The sequence below is a fragment of the Struthio camelus genome, chromosome 2 (genome assembly GCF_040807025.1).
Source record: "Struthio camelus isolate bStrCam1 chromosome 2, bStrCam1.hap1, whole genome shotgun sequence".
Taxonomy (NCBI): domain Eukaryota; kingdom Metazoa; phylum Chordata; class Aves; order Struthioniformes; family Struthionidae; genus Struthio; species Struthio camelus.
In genome coordinates this window covers 49,379,585-49,397,175 of record NC_090943.1, presented here as the reverse complement: position 1 = coordinate 49,397,175, position 17,591 = coordinate 49,379,585, and the positions used below count along the sequence as shown (strand labels likewise).

Below are 17,591 nucleotides of genomic sequence, written 5' to 3'. Positions count from 1 at the left end.
TATAAGGAAAATATATTACAGCTGTCTTCTTCACAGCAAGGCAGTAAGCTCTGTTTGCAGGATAACGTTGCATTCTTCAGATACAATTGACCCCAACTGACCTCCCTCAAAACCAATAGGCTATTAATACATATGCTGAAGTAATTAATGGCTGTTAGACTACAGCTTGTTGAAGTCAATATTCCTCATGGCCCCTATAAAAAAGTGTTGGGTTTCAGTGATGGAGATAGCTTTAAACCCAGTATCTCTCAACTGGAAAAAAAAAAATTCAAATCTGAAGGATCAAAGAAGATGGTAAGGAAAGGTAGTTTTCATTGCATCTGTAATTGCACTAGGCTATCTGGAAGCACTTTTAGATATAGTTTATGATTTTGTAGCCAATTTCAAGGTAACTTCTGCTGTAGAAATTGAATCAGAAACCTTGAACTTTTAGTTATTACAGTTGTATAACAGGATTAGGTCTTGTTCTTCATACTTTATACCCGTGCAAATACTGAGAGCCTCTACCTAGAGGATTTTTTATGTAGTAACACAGGTACTTTAGATATTCCACACTAATTTTCCACATGGACAACTGCAATGTATGCTCTGATAAGATTCTCTGGAGTCATTCCAAATAAGTCCCTGTAACTAGTGCTTCCTATTTATTAAATACCTTTGTAAACTGAAAGCCAGTAAATAGGAATCAAGCTGTGCACAGAGTTGAGAGGAATTATGCTGTAAAATCTGCCTCAATTAGAAGTTATTGTAATCTAAGTAAAATACAGTATTTAATGGGATTAAGTATTTAATGGGATGCTGTGACAGAGCTGCAATTCCGTATCCTAGCTCAGTGTGTACTAGCCCACACAGAAAAGCCCCAGTGATTTAACAGTACCACAAAACCCACGGGAAAGATGACCTTCAGCATCTGAAACTTCCCTCAAAATTCAGTTCTCTAGTAAAACGGACATCTGCTCTTCTGATTATTTTTTTGTATAATCAGAAAAGTAGATTGTGAGCTCAACAAAGTCAATTACTAGATGAAGATGAGCTATATTACTGTATGAGAAAGTAATGTCTTACTTGCATGATGTTTCCAGTAGCTTTTTGAAAGGATGCCACACCAGAAGGTACATTACACACCTAGTGAACCTAGCTAAAACAGCTCCATTCTAGTTGCCACAGAAAGGCATTGAATATATTCATCTGTAACATAAAGGCCAGGTGTAACTCATGGATACTTCTACTTTTCAGATGATCATTTCTGCCGATGTTTCAGAAAATCATTCTTTTCCAGCTGCACTCAATATTATTCAAGGAAATGAGCAGTTAAATAGGGCCAGTTCCCTTCTTTTTAATAGTAATTTTTTCCTCCTTCTCATAGATAAGTTGACCTCTAGTCGCCAGCACTAGAATGTAACTTGCCTTGCCCTTCTTCTCACATAACCACTATTGAAAGCAAAGTACGTGCACGATAGTCAGTCATCTCCAGAGAAACGTGTATTGGCATAGCTCACCTAGTCCAAATGGACATAGTTTATAGAAAACAGGTCCAAAGAAATGGGTGAAGAGACAAATTTAAAAAAAAAAAAGGTGTCAACCAATTCATTGTAAGGTGGCTTTTCTTTCTGATGATAATCAGAGAGAATAAGTGGCTTTTAGTTTCTAGGTACGTATTAGTAGAAATAGGAAATATAGATACAGGTTTATTCTGACACATTTTGAATTGCCCGTTCCCACTTTTTTGCAGAATATACTTTTTATATAAAGCATGAATATCAAAGGAGCTGGAGAAATGTATTGGAAAAGAAAAAACAAAATCAAAATAAAGAGAGTTTATTAATTAGTGATTATCAACCGTATGCATTGCTTGAAAGTAAATGAAACGTACAGATACCCCCATATAATTTTGAACATATAAATATTTGTATTTAATTCTAACAGTGACTCAGTGTCTCTGAATACACTTTTAACATGAGATTTATTTCATATCTTTTAAATATCTTACTTTTGCTTGGAGAAATTTGAGATGGAAAAGACAAGAAGTTATCCAGTAAAACAAAACTGTTCCCAGTAGCATAAAATACTCTTAACTGCTTTATCCAGCCTAGTTTTAAATTATTTAAATGATGAAACTCCATTACTTCCTGGAGAAATAAGGTATAGACATTAACATTTCTCAATAAATATTAAATTCAACTATAAAATATTTTTCCACATCTCTAGTCACTGAAATACTTCTTTTAGTGCTGGTTCCCAATGAAAAAAAATAGAAAATTCAATGCAGACTAGAACTGTTGCATAAAATAATTTCAAATTAATAAAATCATTTTTCATTGGTTTATAATAATCACAAAATTTTATTTATCCAGGAAATGAGGCAGTGCTTTAATCAGCTGAAACAGTACATTAAGAACATACACTGCTTTAATGATATGGTCAATATACCACTTCAGCCATTTACCTAGTATAGTTAATAATTATTATAAGTTTTTTTTCTTAGTAGATTCTTTCTTAGCAGACTCCTTTGCCTGTCTCTTTACAAGATTAAGGAGCATTCATTACTTCAGATTGTATGAGTACAGATGCAAAATTTCTTGATTTTATTTTAAACCTTCATTAGCTGCAAGGAATGCCACCTACCACAATACTTTTCTCCACATTTCACATCTTCAAAGAGAAGATGGAAGAATCTGGAAGAATTTTTTTCTCTAGCATGCATACAAAATGCAGCTCTATCTAGGAACAAGAGAGAGAAAGTCCCAGAACTCAAAGATCTACAGATATTTCTTGATAACCCCGTGCACCTGCCCACCTGTCCTACTGCCACTGCATGTCTGTAGGACAGTCTATGCTTGCGCGATTACGAGTTCTCCCAAACACACAGGCTCATGTTTTGGGAAAGGGGACTGGGTTTCTCTGCAAGTTACCCAAGTGTTCCCATGGCTGCAAGCACGCAGGCCACAAGGAGGATGGGGAGGGCACAGGAGCGTATGTGCTGCTTAGTAACAGAGAGCCATGCCACGCAGCGGATCCAGGGAGCTCCGCGACACTGCAGTCAGCACGCACAACACTGCTTTCCAGAAGGTAAGCTGGAACGCGTTACCAATGCAACGAAGGGCCAGGATATTATAGCAGCATACACTGGCTGACCCTGAGAAATGGAATAACAAAAAAGGAGAAAAATTGAAGTTCTGAGTCACGAGTTTAGTCATCAAAACCAAAAAAAAAAAATCTATTGCAAATTGGGAGATAATAACTTAAACATCATAAGGAAGAAAGTTTCAGGTATGCTGTAAGTAGCTAGTGTTAAAACATATCAAAAACACAGAAGCAATCTTAGGAGGCATTAAGAGATATCAATAGTCAGAGGAAAGTATTAGTGTCGGGGCATAAGCTACTAATAAAACTTTATGTGAAATACCATATCAGTTCCATGTCACTCATGCCCAAATACACTGAAATAAAAAGAGTGCAGTCTCAGAGACTAATAAGATAGATAATTTTAAGATAAGACTGCAGAGCCTACCTTATGAGTGCAGTCAAGCAAAGCTTGCCTTGTTTAACTTTAAAAAAAAAAAGGCTAACTAAGGATATTACTGCTGCCCATGAAACATAAGAGTAAATAAAGGAAGGGAAAGAACTATTTAAGATGCAGGGCGACGTGGTTCAAAGATGGGGGTATGAAACAGCCAGAAGCAGGTCTAGACCAGAAATAAGAAGGCTCATATGCACTGCAAAATTTTGGTCCAGGAAGAACTTTCTACAGAGAGAGAGAGTAACCTTCCAGGGCATCTAAGCCAGACTTCACATTCTTTCACTAAGGGGCATTATGGGTGGATGCTGGTAGTAGCCCCAATTTGGACTTCGAGGCCAAAGCCAAGGCTATACTCTTTCCCACCCTGTGGGCTTGTTCTGTGGCATGAGTGGGACCAGCACTTTCTCTCTAGCAGAGCACCAAGAGGAGCCAAGATAATGGCTGAGAAATAGGAGTACTTAATGCGCACCTTCCTCTCTTGGCTCATTAAAGCAAAAATAGCACAACTTACTATTCACATAATTTTTCACTTTTACCGACTCCCAGGTTAAAACTGGATCACTTTCTTCTTGAGTTTAATCAGTGCAAGCACATACGGTTTTCAAAGTGATTTCTGTCAGCAAAAGTGCATATTTCTTCATCCTTCCCCTCCTCACCCCTGCAAAGCTCTCCATTTTCTGCTGAGGCAAGGAGCGTTGTGCAGGATGTATACCCAGAATCCCTGAAGTGATCAGCAAGAAACACGACAGAAACATGACAGTGTGTCAAGGTGTGACGGCCATCACAAACCAGTCTAGCTTAGCAGGTGACATCTGAACAGTTAGATTTAAGAGCCAGATTGAATCAGTCCTACAAGGCTCAAACTGCTCAGCAGTGTCCCTCATTTCTATGAGGAACACATACATCTACATAAGGCAGCTGGATGGCATAGTAAGGAACATAATGTTGTTTAAAAGTAGAATTTACATTGTCCACAGCATTTCTCTGTAAAACCTGTGAACAGTCTGAACAAAACTGTGATGTAACACAGTGAATTAATCTCACGATCAAAAGCTGCTTGAGGACTAACAACCTGGTCAACTATTTGCGGCTTTAGGTAACTCTTTTATACATCCCTTAAGTACACAGAGGTGATAACTAGAATGGAAAAAAAAACAACATTCAGAAGATCATTGCTGATTATGTAACTCAAATATGAAAAGAATTTTAAACTTGCCACGGAAGTCTACAGCAGTTAATTGTTTCAGCATTACTGAAACTTGTCCACCACGCAGCCCAAAATCCTAAATTGTTGTAGTGTTTTTCATTTACATAACTTCACTGCCTTGTTTTTCCCAGCTTACAACATTCGTACCTACTCCTTCTAAAATTGGATCGAGTTACCATGCTTTTTAAAACTACTTGTTAAAACTAAATCTTGACCTTTTATTTGATAATATCTCCTCCAGTCACACACAACGGTGTCCCACAGTGCTGTAGCTTATTTTCAGTGAAAGCACAGTGTGAAGTGTTTTGTTCTCTGCTCCTCACCCTAACCCTTTAAGGGCCTGGTCTTCCAGTTCTCCAGGCTCTAGTATTTTTTTCTCCATTTATGTTGCAAATTTTCCAAGGACTGCAGCACATAAGCCAAAGATAGTTCGAACTTTCCTCCCTACCTGTTGGGAGGGAGACAGGAGACACTTCCCTTGGCTACTCCACAACCAGCTTTTCCCATTCCTGAGATGATGTTTTGCATCTGACCTGAAGTAACTCTGAGGTTGCTGCTGCTGAGCCTCCTTGGCAGTCATGAACAGCTTCCACTCCTGCCTTTTTTCCACCTCCTCCACTGTTGTTAACTTACTAGCTGTAACTAGCTGGGGAGCTTGGAGATTTTTTTAAAACACCTAACACACAACTTTATAAAATCATTTTTATAACCTTCATTCTAGTTTTCTGTTTTTTCCTGTCCTATAGACTATTGATCCAAAAGTAAATTCTATTGAAAATGAATAGCTGGAACTCTTCCTACATTTTCAAACACAAAGATTCCACTAATAAATTCATTAATAATTAGACATGTAGGACATTCATAGTCGAACTGAAATGTGTAAAATAAAGAAGAGTATGAATACTGAATAAAGTAACAGCTTTTACATGAAACTCAGGAATAACAAGATATTCATAAAGCAAATAAGATAAACCATGTAATTTCTCTTGCCTATCCATAAGTCATGAACCCATCACTTCATTGTCAATAAATCTAACAATAGCAATACCATTAAATCCACATTCAGCTTTGTACAACGGACAGGCCAAACTTTGCATCATAGATGGAAATGCATCTGATTTCTCTCATTAAAGTTTAACAAGTTAATGAACTCTAAAGACAGAGACATCAATTCCTTTCCTTTCCTGTGTGTTGTTCTGTTTCTATTTAGGTATCTTTGTATGCTTCCCCCAGCATACCTCCCACCCCCATCTACTGCTTTCTCTTGCTCTGCTACTTGCAATCTCCAGCCCCCAGGATGTACTTTCTAGCAGCTGCGTTCTCTCCTACACAGTTCACCCCCCCCTTATACTGTGAAAGAGCAAGCCAATCTCACAGGCATAAATGAGGCTGCATTGAGAGGGGGGGAAAAAAAGGTATTAAAAAAATCACCATCACAAACTAACCAATATTGATACCTTTGATTTAGTAATGTAACCCTTCACAGGCATACATAAACTAACACCAAAAGCCAGAGCTCTTAGGAGAAAAGTAGTTTAAGTATTTAAAAGTATACCAAGACACACTTGCAAGATTCTAGTCTGATCAAAAAATCTGTTAACCAAAATAGTGCTTACACAATGATTCTTAAATATTGGAAAGTATGACACTGTTCTAGAACAGTATAGAAACAGAAGATATATTTGTGCTAACAAAAATACTTTCCTAATTAGGAAGTACATTATTTCTACAGTCTGCCACATTTGCAAAAGCCTGACTATTTGTTCATCTAACTACAGTAAAGTACATGTTATATAGTACTTCACAGCTTCAAGACAGTGGCTAAGCCTTTCAGGACAATATAGATAAGCACAGTTTAAAGAGCTTTCACCTGCTTCTCTCATTTATTATATGTAACAAAAATGGCTCCAGGGGTATTAAAGGGTAAATGCTCCATATTTTGGTTCTCGTTTTTCCACTGGAGAGATAATTTAAGAGATGCTCTCCTAACACCAGCCATTTCATATGTGCAAAGGTTAAAACTGTCTCCTCCTTACTCAGCCCCTCATTTGGAGAAGGTGTGTTCACCTTCTTTGATGCTCTTAAACTCTGGGAACACGAACCACTCTGCCATGTAGCTCTACTGTCCATCCATCCACCCAGATTATTTTCCTTTTCTCGTTGTAGATCTTTTGACAACTTTATAAACTTGACTGCTTTTTGTACTGCAGTTCCTTCACCATAAATTAACTACCAAGGACAAAATTAAATCTTGCTTTGCTGTAGGAAGTTTCATTTCAACATCAAATTTTAAGTTCTTACCATGCTCCATAGGTTCAGACATACAGAGCTGACCTGATGTGTCATTTCCACTTGCTTCATCATGTCCTATGGACACATAGTCCCGTGTAATGACTGGCTGAGAACGAATTAGGAGGGTTGAAGTCTGTTCATCAGATCCCTTCGTTGAAGCAGCATGGATAAACGGGTACAGTTAGAGCTTTCAGCAGGACCACAATATAACTGCTATCCTGATCTATACAACTGCTGGCACTTGCAATAAGTCAATACTTTAAAAAAAATTAATAATTTTTTTTAATTTTAATAATCAGTGACTCAGCTATAAACAAGGAAAGATTTAGCATGACTGTTTTTCCAGAGACAATAGGAAACAGAAATTGGAGTGCATAAAAGAAAAGGGGATAGAGAACAAAGCGTTAAAAAAAGAAAAGAAAACAAAACAAAATAAAAACTCTTTATTTCTGTGATGCTTTCACTGACGTCTTCCTACTCAACACTGCTGTTTCTGTGATAAGCCATAATGCTAGGGTTGAACGGGCCTATCTTCTGTTGTAGGTATCTTAAAAGCAAATGATAGCTTACACTGGGAGTCACTCCAAGACTTTCTTCCTACTAAAGAGTCAGTTAGAATGTTAATATTCTAAATTAATCAAATGAAAAGAACCAGCACCCATGCCAAAATATGGTATTTAAGGGACTACAGTTCTAAAGTTATCCAGAAAATGAACGTATTTCAAACTCTAATATCACATAGGATGTTCAGTAGCCACAACATTTCAGACAGTAGCTTTGGATTTAAGAGGGCCTGGAAAAAAAGAAAATTGTGCATTGTACAAAGAATTTGTTAAATCATTTCTTAATACCTGAACACACTTTCCCTCAACACAGATTCAGGTTCAGCTAAGCAGTCTAGACTTCAATGCATGTCCTCATTATTAAACTCAGGGTAGGATTGTGCCTCTAGGACCAAAGAAAGCGTGTGGTAAAAATAGAGAAGTAGCGTACACTAGAGGTGCGTATATAAGACTTTCAAAACAACAGCCCATACTTACATGTAGGACATTGACATTCAACTGCTGAAAATTACGAGACCTGAACTCTTGCATTCTTTTGATATTTTCTTGATATTTTTCTTCTGCCAGCTGTCTGTGAATATAGATTACTTGTATTTAGGACATGATGTCAGGAGATGCACAGAGGGATTTTCTAAAAGTATACATGGAAAAGAAAATTCCATAATAAAACTACCATGATGCCAAACATTCAAGGCATCTACTCAAGTTGCAGTCAGTTTCAGTGAACCCACAAACAGAATTCAGGCCTTATTTACAAGCAGTTTCATATATACCTTTCACAATTTGCACAATATATTTGAAAAGTATTAAATTATCTTAAGTAATTTGAACTCGATTTCACCACGCCACTGAGGAAGCTTTCAGCTGAAGAAAGGTACATAACATTTACACGCTATAAACACTTCACAAATTTCCCAGCTCCCTGCTCACCCATGTCTAGAGCTGCACTGCTGAAGGCAGATCTCCAGTTTGAGAAAGTACCGTGGTTTTTGCATTGTTAGAACTATTTTCAGCCAGAGTCCCCTGGCAATAATCCAGAGCTGAATCATCTGTTAAAGATTCAGGACTGAGAATAAGATTTGGAGATTAATACGCTGCCTTTGTATTACAGGATGGATATATTTAATTGTGTTGCTGTGGGGGTGAAAGATCATGAAAATCTAAATAGGAAATGATGAAATTTAAGGAAGTGAAAAAATGAAAAGCAAGCTAAAATATCCGAGAACTACTATTACTTCCTAATCTGTACCAGTTTAAAAAAAAAGGAAAAAAAAAAAAAAGGTAAGCTTCCAATTTATAAATTTCAAATAAGTATAAAAATTGTCCTAGTAAAGCATTTTGTTGAAAACATGCAGAAAAGGTGTTAAATTCAAATACCTGTTATATGGTGGTTTCATTCAAATAAGTTTTTTTTTTTTTTTTAAATATATGAGTATTAACATATATACCCATTTTCAAATGTACTTTGTCTCCAACGCAATGGTAAATGTCAGACAGGCATAAATACTGGTCAGACTTTTTTTGCAAGAGAAAATTAAGATTTTGAATTCTTTTGTTTCTTGTTTTTTGGTACAAGGATGGCAAGTTAGCACAAATAAAGGTAGGATGTAATTTTACAGAGCACTTCCACTCATCTGCAATTACTGTTCATGTGTATTCTTCCTAGCCTGGATGGGTAAGCTATTTTGCAGTTATTAGAAGAGAGGCAGGGAAGAAGGACAGTTCCAGAGGAATATATCTAGCTGCAGAGTTACTGAAGCCATTAATTTAGACTTCATTTTACCTTGCATTGTTGTTTGTAACAGGAGGTCATTGCCATATTGCATTGTGAGCTTGCCTAGGCATGACAAGCTTAAGATGTTGATTGCCTTGATCAGAAAGAATTATTCCCACTCTTACACATCAATAAATCATAGAACAAACGTTTGTTACTGCACACTGCACTTTTTAATGTTTTCTTCAAAACTGTTTTTCAATGATTTAATGTGGTGCTTTTCTGATTTTTCTTTTGTATGAAGAAAAATGTCAAATATTTTTAACTGGGAAAAAATCAAGTGTGTCATCAAAATAGTACATTCTTCTTTTTATTTTAAAATAGAATCCCGGCATGCATACATAGGCTTCAAACTATTTCTCAAGTTTGACTCAGAAACGGTACTTACTCTCCTTTAAAACCTCTCCCTTTTATTATGCCTCACTTAAGAAAAAACTATAAATTGTAAAGGCTTTATAACATGTTCACTATCCCTGCGTTTGATCATTTGATAAGGCTGTTCTCTGAGCTATTAACTTTTATTGGCAAATCTCTTAGGCCAACACAATTGAAGAAAAATAACGGATTTTAACTAAACGCCCGACTTCTCAGAATGTGTACTCCTTAAAAAAAGCTACAAAAAGTCATTAAAAAAAATTCTCATCATAAGGAAACTGAAAATTTCTCATGTATTTATCTGACAAGAAACACCAGTTTTGAAGTATCAGTTTTGAGCTAACACTCTAACTTTTCTTTTTATGTAAATAATTACAGACTTAAAAATCCACAATCCCCATTCACTTTGAGTAGCTGAAGCACCTTTTTAATTTTTCTTTTTTCATCTTGATGGTCATAATTCTCTTATAAAAGTGTTATCAAGGGAAAACTGCATGGTTATGGCACAATGTTAATGTTATGCACAACTTACTTCAACTTCCTTGCTTTCTCATCTGCAGCATTTAACTTCCTCAGCCTCATTCGTTCCCGCGGTGTCATCTTCTGCACCTCAGAACGCTCCCGCAGAGTTTGCAAATGAACCTTCCTCTGCCTGAAATTGAATGCATGCAAGCCTGCCCTTACATACAAATGTAAACATCAATATTTCGGCTGGATATTGAAACATACTGACATTTAAAATGAAATAATTGGGAAGTTACAGTACTATAACAGACTAAATCGACAACAGTTCAGAAAGCAAACGCCTCTTTTAAACTGAAATATTTAAACTTAGATTCATGAAGAACATGAATCATTTCAGGCATTTCATGTGAGCATACAAAAAGGCAAACTCATTTTCTTAAAAGACTAAATGTTGAAGCACACTGAAATATTTACGCCGTCTGGCTTCATTATTCAGCATATTCCAAGTAAAACCACTGTCTTCAATTTAAATGAAAACCCCTGAAAAAGCAGTATCAACTTTAACTTTTAATAGTCAATGCAAAAATGTATCTAGAATAAAGGAGAATGTTAAAGTGCCTTTAATGAAAGCTATAATAATCCTGCTGTCTGCTTGAATTTCTGGTCCTAATGAACAGTAACAATTTATTGATTAAATGTTCTCCATAGCCCTGAAACCTGAGCGTGAATTATTGCCGTATGTATCTCGTTTGTCTTTATCAACATGGGAGAGCAATATTTATCCTATGTCAGAAAAAGGATATAAAATCCGAGATAAATATCACTACCTATAGAGATTACACAAACTAAATCATAGTTTGCAATGCCTTGGCAGTCCTATTTCACTTGCGTTAAAATTTTGGCTTGTTTAGTTTTACGATATCAAGTATGAATTTCAAGCAGCTATTTTTGCTCTTGTGAGATAATTTCACTTCTGATCTTCTAAGAGCTCACTTTGTAACCATAAAAATTGCAAAGCTCCTTGTGGATTATCACTATCCTTTTATTAAAATCCTGATTTCAATATGAACACTTGCCTTCTCATGTTCAAATGCTGGCTATAGAGGGAAATACTGTAAAGATACGAGTGTTAACAGTGAAATATGAAAGACTAAGGACAAAGACAAGCACAGTTCAATTATTAATCAGAATGGAACTAACCCTTCAAGTATGAATAACATAGACATATTTCCTGTACCTTGAAACAAACTCCAATTCAAATTATAAGAACGTCTAAGGGGAGAAAAAAAGCCATTTTTCATCCAAGATGAAACTGAACTTGTACTGCTTTATGCTTACTTAAATATTTAAAATTTATGACTTGCTTGGGACTGGAATAAGCTAAATTATTAGAAGCTTCTCTTAGAAGAAACTAGACTCAACTATTCATGCCAGAAAATTCCTCATTGGACAAAAAACAATAGATGTAAAGCAACAATGACTGGGGAGGACACCACAGTATACACACTTAGACTACAACATTGCTTCATTAGAGCAGACATGTGAAATCATCCATGTTTAAATTACTCCTTTACTTTCCTTTCTGAATGGCACCACTTTTCAGGTGTTTTGACTTAATTTTATCTACCTCTTTAGAACTTGAATTGCAAAAAACATTTTGGCATTTTGCTTACCACTAGCTATACAGGCAGCCAACGTTCTCATAAATGCAATGAAAGTCATGATGTTATTTAACCTAGAAGAATAACACCATAGTACATTTGAAGATAATTATAGGGAAGTTTCTCCTAGGATTTTTTTTTCTTCAAGTTGATGTCCTGAATTTGAAAAACTCAGGGTAATTTTCCATGCTCTAACACAAATAGATGCTTTCCATTGCTCCACGCTTCATAGGAGCTCTGGACTTCAACACAAAAGAAATTGACCTTCTATCTGCTTTTAATAAGAGTATAAGAACATGATATTTGTAGTTAGAATCTGCTCTTTGTCTTAAAGATTATGGACTTGCTTTCGAATAGGTACAAGAATAGTTATAGACTCTGGGATATGCACTCATGTTGTCCCTGTGTGCTAGTTTTGTCAATACATGACATCAATTTGGAAGAGTGATGAGACTCAAATTTTTCAAATTAATGACAACAGACAAGGTATGGAATGCAGTACATGCCACAGATAATAGAAAATGGTCTGAGCACTCTATTCTAGAAGCATACAGATATCCGAAGTCTATGTTTTTCATCAGGTAAAACACTGATTCTTCAATATTCATCATCTTTTCGAGTATATAGATAATCTGAAATCCTGTACAGATTATAAATGAAAAATCACATAATAAAGGCACATATTAAAAGGTCCTTAATGATTCCCATTCTTCATGCTTTAATAAGCATTTAATATTCAATATAATTCAGATAGGGTTAGCATAATATTTGGGCTAGGTTTCAATGCCCCAGAACTATTTAAGGTATATCTCTGAGGAACATCACTGTGGTACCAAATAATACCTATATTTCATCTGAAGAGGCAGGAACCACCGAGAGTTAACTGAATCAGTCTGAATACAGAAGCAATGGATACAAGAGATGTCTAATATTTCATGACTATTAGACATCTGTTTCACTGTTGTGTTTCTAGTATAATAGCAAAAGTTTACTTCTAGCAGAGCAATAACAGCAGAATAGCAAGAAGGCCAAAAACCGGACAGCAGTCTCAGTGGGCTTCATTTGCTGTCATTTATTACATAGTTATTACTAGGCAATACAGGCATCATTTATTATTGCCTTTTACATCTGTGCTTCTGAAATTCACTGGCCTGCTTCATACTAAAGCGGAAACCAAACTAAGGAACTCCCGCCTGATGAGAAGACAGAGACTCATCTGACCAGAGACAGTGAGAGCAGGAACCACAGGGTGGAAACCTGCACCTCAATTTCTAGCAATGAGAGCTTTACAGATGCAATCTAAGTAGTTAAAACAGGTAAAAGATATGCATAAGACTTCAATGTGTTGAATTCCTCTGCCTCTATTCTGCTTTCTTCCTATTGCCAATAGGAAACAATACTTTGTTTGGAAAGCGTGATTGCATCTGCAGCAGGACCCGCAGCTGAAAGCTGCCAACCCGCTCTGACAGCAGAGCTCACAAAAAACCAAGGCAGAAGCCCTGTTGCCTCAAAAGGGATCACAAGTACTACCAGTGCTGAACAATAGCAAGCTGGACTTCTTTATTTGTTATCTAAAATTTCTTTTGATTAGTAGAAATAAAGTCTTGACAAGTGCTTAGAGGTAAGCAAGAGACAGGGATAGCTGTTATTTCTGCGTGGCATGCAATGTCACAAACCTCCAATTTTGAATGTTCCACCTCTTAATAGAGCAAAGCCACATACAGAAAACTTGGAGACAGGAAGCAAAGGAAAACACTAGCTCCAATTGAAAGCGTAGGAATAATTTACAATGGTGGAATGAACTTACCCATGTTGAAATTCGCTTTAATCATTGTAGCATTGTAATTTAATACAATTAATTAACTAAAAAACATATTCAGTGCTTAAAATGATTATGTGCAAAGGCACTACCGATGTAAGATCCAAGAAACATTGCTAGCATTAATTTCTCAGTACAGTTACAATATAATGATATTTTACAGATGCATTAGCTGAATATTAGCTTAAATGTTTACACTTCTAGTTTGACATCATTTAGGAACCATAACTTTCAAATTCAGTAATTAGGAGGTACATAAACAACAGAGCTATAAATGATCATGATCATAATTAAAATGATGATCTAAACCTTCAGAATATAAAGGCTAAGGTCATAATTAAATTACACACCAACTGGTACTAAATTAACACTTGCATATACTACATATGCATGCCCAGTCTACACAATTACATAATAAAAATTTTGCTTTTAAAGTGACTTCTTCACCTTAAATCTTAATTATATATCTCATTAATGTGCTTGTACTTCTGCCTATGCATTTTTGGAGGATGGGTTCCTTTAAATATATAGCACTATGAGATTAACACAAATAAACGCTTACAACATGATAGTACTTGGAAATACTGTAATTTCACATACTACTGCCCACAAAACACTTAAAAATACCTACACAGCATCAACAATGTGAGCTGCTTCTTTCTGCCAGAGAAATGCTTCATTTTCCACCGGCATATGCATGAGTTTGTATTGTATATTCTGAAGAAAAGAGAGGGAAAAAAAATAGTTTCAATACTTAAGGCTAAAATGATCCAGCCTCTTCACCTATGATACAATCCTAATGAAATTCCTTAAAAAGCCAAATAGAATATACGCTAAATTAGGTACCAAACGAGCAAGATGCACTAGTTTTCATTGAAACTAGGACTAACCTTAAGAGTTTAGAGATCGTATGTACCCAGACCCAAACAATCTGCACGTCACACACAAATGCCTCCTCCCTTTATTGTTCATAACGTTTCAAAGTGGGTACACGCAGCATGTGAAGTGACAAGGCCTTCATTTTTCACTGCCTCCCTACCTCAGTCATATTGCAATTTAGCTCTCAAAGTCCAACGGAGTGCAGTTCCCGTGGACTTCTATCAAACTTATTTTCTCTCAACACAATTTTTTCTGCCTCCATTCCACTTTTGCAAAATGCATATTCAGATCGGTTTGTCTTCTTACATACCTTTAGTTGTTCATCAATATAAGGCATTTTTAGAATCTCTGCTGCTGCTGGTCTCTGTGTAGGATTCTTATTTAGCATGCTGAAATATTAAAAAAGAGAAATGATAATTCAATAATCTTCCAAATTAATTTAGAAAACTGCTAAACAATAAAACAGCATACCTGTTCAGCACAGCATTCAGTTTGCTTGGATAGCTATCAGGAAGAGAAGGTGTATCACCTTCTACAATTTTTAACACTACGGACAAAAAATTGTGGCCACTAAATGCATGGTTCATACAGCACATCTCATATAAAATGCATCCCAGAGACCTGAAGAACAAAACAATAGGAATATTGTAGACAATATTTTTGAGAATAGCATGCATAGTGACATTATAGTGCATAAAAATCATAGTATTTGTGGTTAGTCAAGTTGTACACTCTTCTGAGAATATAATACTTCATGATCATGCTACCCTTTTCATCTGAAATATTCAGATCATGGATTAAATTTAAAAAGAGGACCAACCTTCACTCTATTTCCATAAATGCCGGTGTAAACCTAAGTTCTCAATGTGAATACGTATATACACATGCTTGTTTTCATATATATGTGTTTGTGTGTATGTATATATACATGTAAAACCCTATTATATGAATCAGCTTAAGTTTTTACTCATTAAGTTAAATGTGAAGTATTTTAATTAGTGACTGATTGAGAAAGTGGTTTAGTAATGCTTAGACATAAATTTGTTAAAATCAACTTTGCCAATTAATTTTTGACAGAAAAGCGAGGACTAAAATTCTAGCTCAAATTAAACAATGCCAGTTTCAAATAACAGAAATATATTCTAGCATGATTTCAGTCATTTGGCCACACATCCAAATTAGATGGGGGAGGGAGAGGGAAATCAGTTTGGACTCAAAGTAGTACCAAGTTTAGGTGACAGTTTCATATTGAAACATCTAAATTTCCTTGAAATTATTTGGACAAGAAAGGCAGAAAACTGACCATTCAGGTCTGGAGACCTAGTGGAGAACCACTGTCACTTTCTACCCATTAGAAACCAGGAGGAAGGAGCACAAACAGAAAATTTTAAATGGGCCTTTGGTTTACCATCATCACCATCATCCTATTTACCAGGCTCTTTTTCTTTAATCCTACGGGAGATCACAAAAGATCACCAAGCAGAACAAGTATTTAACACAGATACCCTCATAACAACTTATGCAATGATTATTCATAACAGCTTGCACTGCAACTGCATTCTGACAAATGTATTAAAAACAAAAACAACTACTACAATAATATGGGAATTAATTTTTACAGGCTTTGAAGCACGCCCACCATTACCTTCATTTTACAGACCAGAGAACTGTGGCACTGATGAAGGACTTGACCACGGCCACAGAAAAGGTTGGTGAGAGCTAACTACAGGATCAAACTCACCTAAGTAACCAGCTTAAAAATGAGAGCAACTTTACTCTTAATGCTGTACTTGATATTTCATACTACTTCTGCACATGAGAAAATAAAGCATACTAAAAATAAGTAGAAGTATGTATAGGTGGATGGCTTTAGTTAAAAAAAATGTATAGACCTATTCTTGAAAGCAAGCAACAAATAAAATTCCAATTATTCACATTTTTGTTAAAAATAAGGGATTAATTCAATCCATCTGGCAACAAAAGAACAAGAGCAAATAATTTTAAAGCTGAAACCTAGTATCTACATACAATACAAATAAGGAGAGGCAGAGTGGGGGGGTCTTTCACTAGTACTTTTTAAGTGTAAGACACTTTTTTTAGTGTCTGAAAACAATTAGCACAACATTTTTGCTAACAACTGCATAAAGATCAACTACCGAAGAACTTAGTCAAATCTTCTAAAAACTGGGCAATTATTTATCAACTAGCTTTCCGGTTTCCAAAGTCAGTAAAAAGTAACATACTGACAACAATGTATATTTATGAAAGAAACAAGACATCTCCTACCAGAGAAAATACTTCCTTGGGTGGGGGGGGGGGGATCACACACACACACAGAGTATCCAAAAGTGTCAGAAAAAAAGGAAAGCCAGCCAGAAGGAAGAAAAAAAGAAGGGAAAATCCCAACCTGACAGACTGTACTACAACTGTCTTTTGCAGAATCAATCTGTTTTGGAGGCTGCTTGGTTCGGGCAGCTAGAAATTGCTTAATGAGCCATTAGGAACACAGGATTTACCACGAACACAGGATTTACCACGTCAGGGAAGCCTATTTATGCAGCTAGTTTCGTGCTCTGACTACACCTGCGGCTTTGGAGAAAGATGAAAAAGAATACCCAAGGCACTCGGCCAGGGCCAGGGCCAGGGCCAGGCTACCCAGGGAAAATCTCATCTGTTCCATGGGAAAAAAAAAAAAAAGGAAAAAGAAAAAAGTGGTGGAAGGAAAAAGAATAAAAGCTTTTACTGCAGGATACGACTCTTTCAACTGAAGTAAATACCTCCCAAGCTGAGAAATGTTGCCCTTGTTCCCAGATCAAGGTCGCTTCTTCCCAGGAGGGCTGCTGAGCTGTAATTGCCCAAGGGAGCCACCTCCAAGCTTTTGCCTTGAGATGCCATTTCTCAGAGCAGCCCTGTTTCTACAGCCCTAGGCTAAGCACAGTATAACGAGCTTATTCAGCAAGGGAAAATTGTTTCCTGATTCCCATTAGCAACCAGTCTGTGACCCAAAACATATCATTTGATTACTTTTTGAAGTAA

The 17,591-nt window shown here is 36.2% G+C and overlaps 1 protein-coding gene across 10 annotated transcripts in view; it reads right to left on the bottom strand.

Annotated features, from left to right (window-relative positions):
• NEK11 (NIMA related kinase 11) overlaps window positions 1–17,591 on the bottom strand; it is a 117,293-nt gene that overhangs the window by 47,023 nt on the left and 52,679 nt on the right. For 8 of the 10 annotated variants that reach the window (XM_068935595.1, XM_068935596.1, XM_068935598.1 and 5 more), the window contains 6 exons: window positions 15,027–15,176; window positions 14,866–14,944; window positions 14,308–14,393; window positions 10,264–10,383; window positions 8,060–8,153; window positions 7,029–7,167 (listed from right to left, as the gene is read on the bottom strand). In XM_068935595.1, the coding sequence (XP_068791696.1) occupies window positions 7,029–7,167; window positions 8,060–8,153; window positions 10,264–10,383; window positions 14,308–14,393; window positions 14,866–14,944; window positions 15,027–15,176 (668 nt within the window). Of the gene's footprint in view, window positions 1–2,900; window positions 3,137–4,176; window positions 4,242–7,028; window positions 7,168–8,059; window positions 8,154–10,263; window positions 10,384–14,307; window positions 14,394–14,865; window positions 14,945–15,026; window positions 15,177–17,591 lie in introns of those variants that run through there. The other 2 variants (XM_009687857.2, XM_009687858.2) reach the window with 2 other exon arrangements.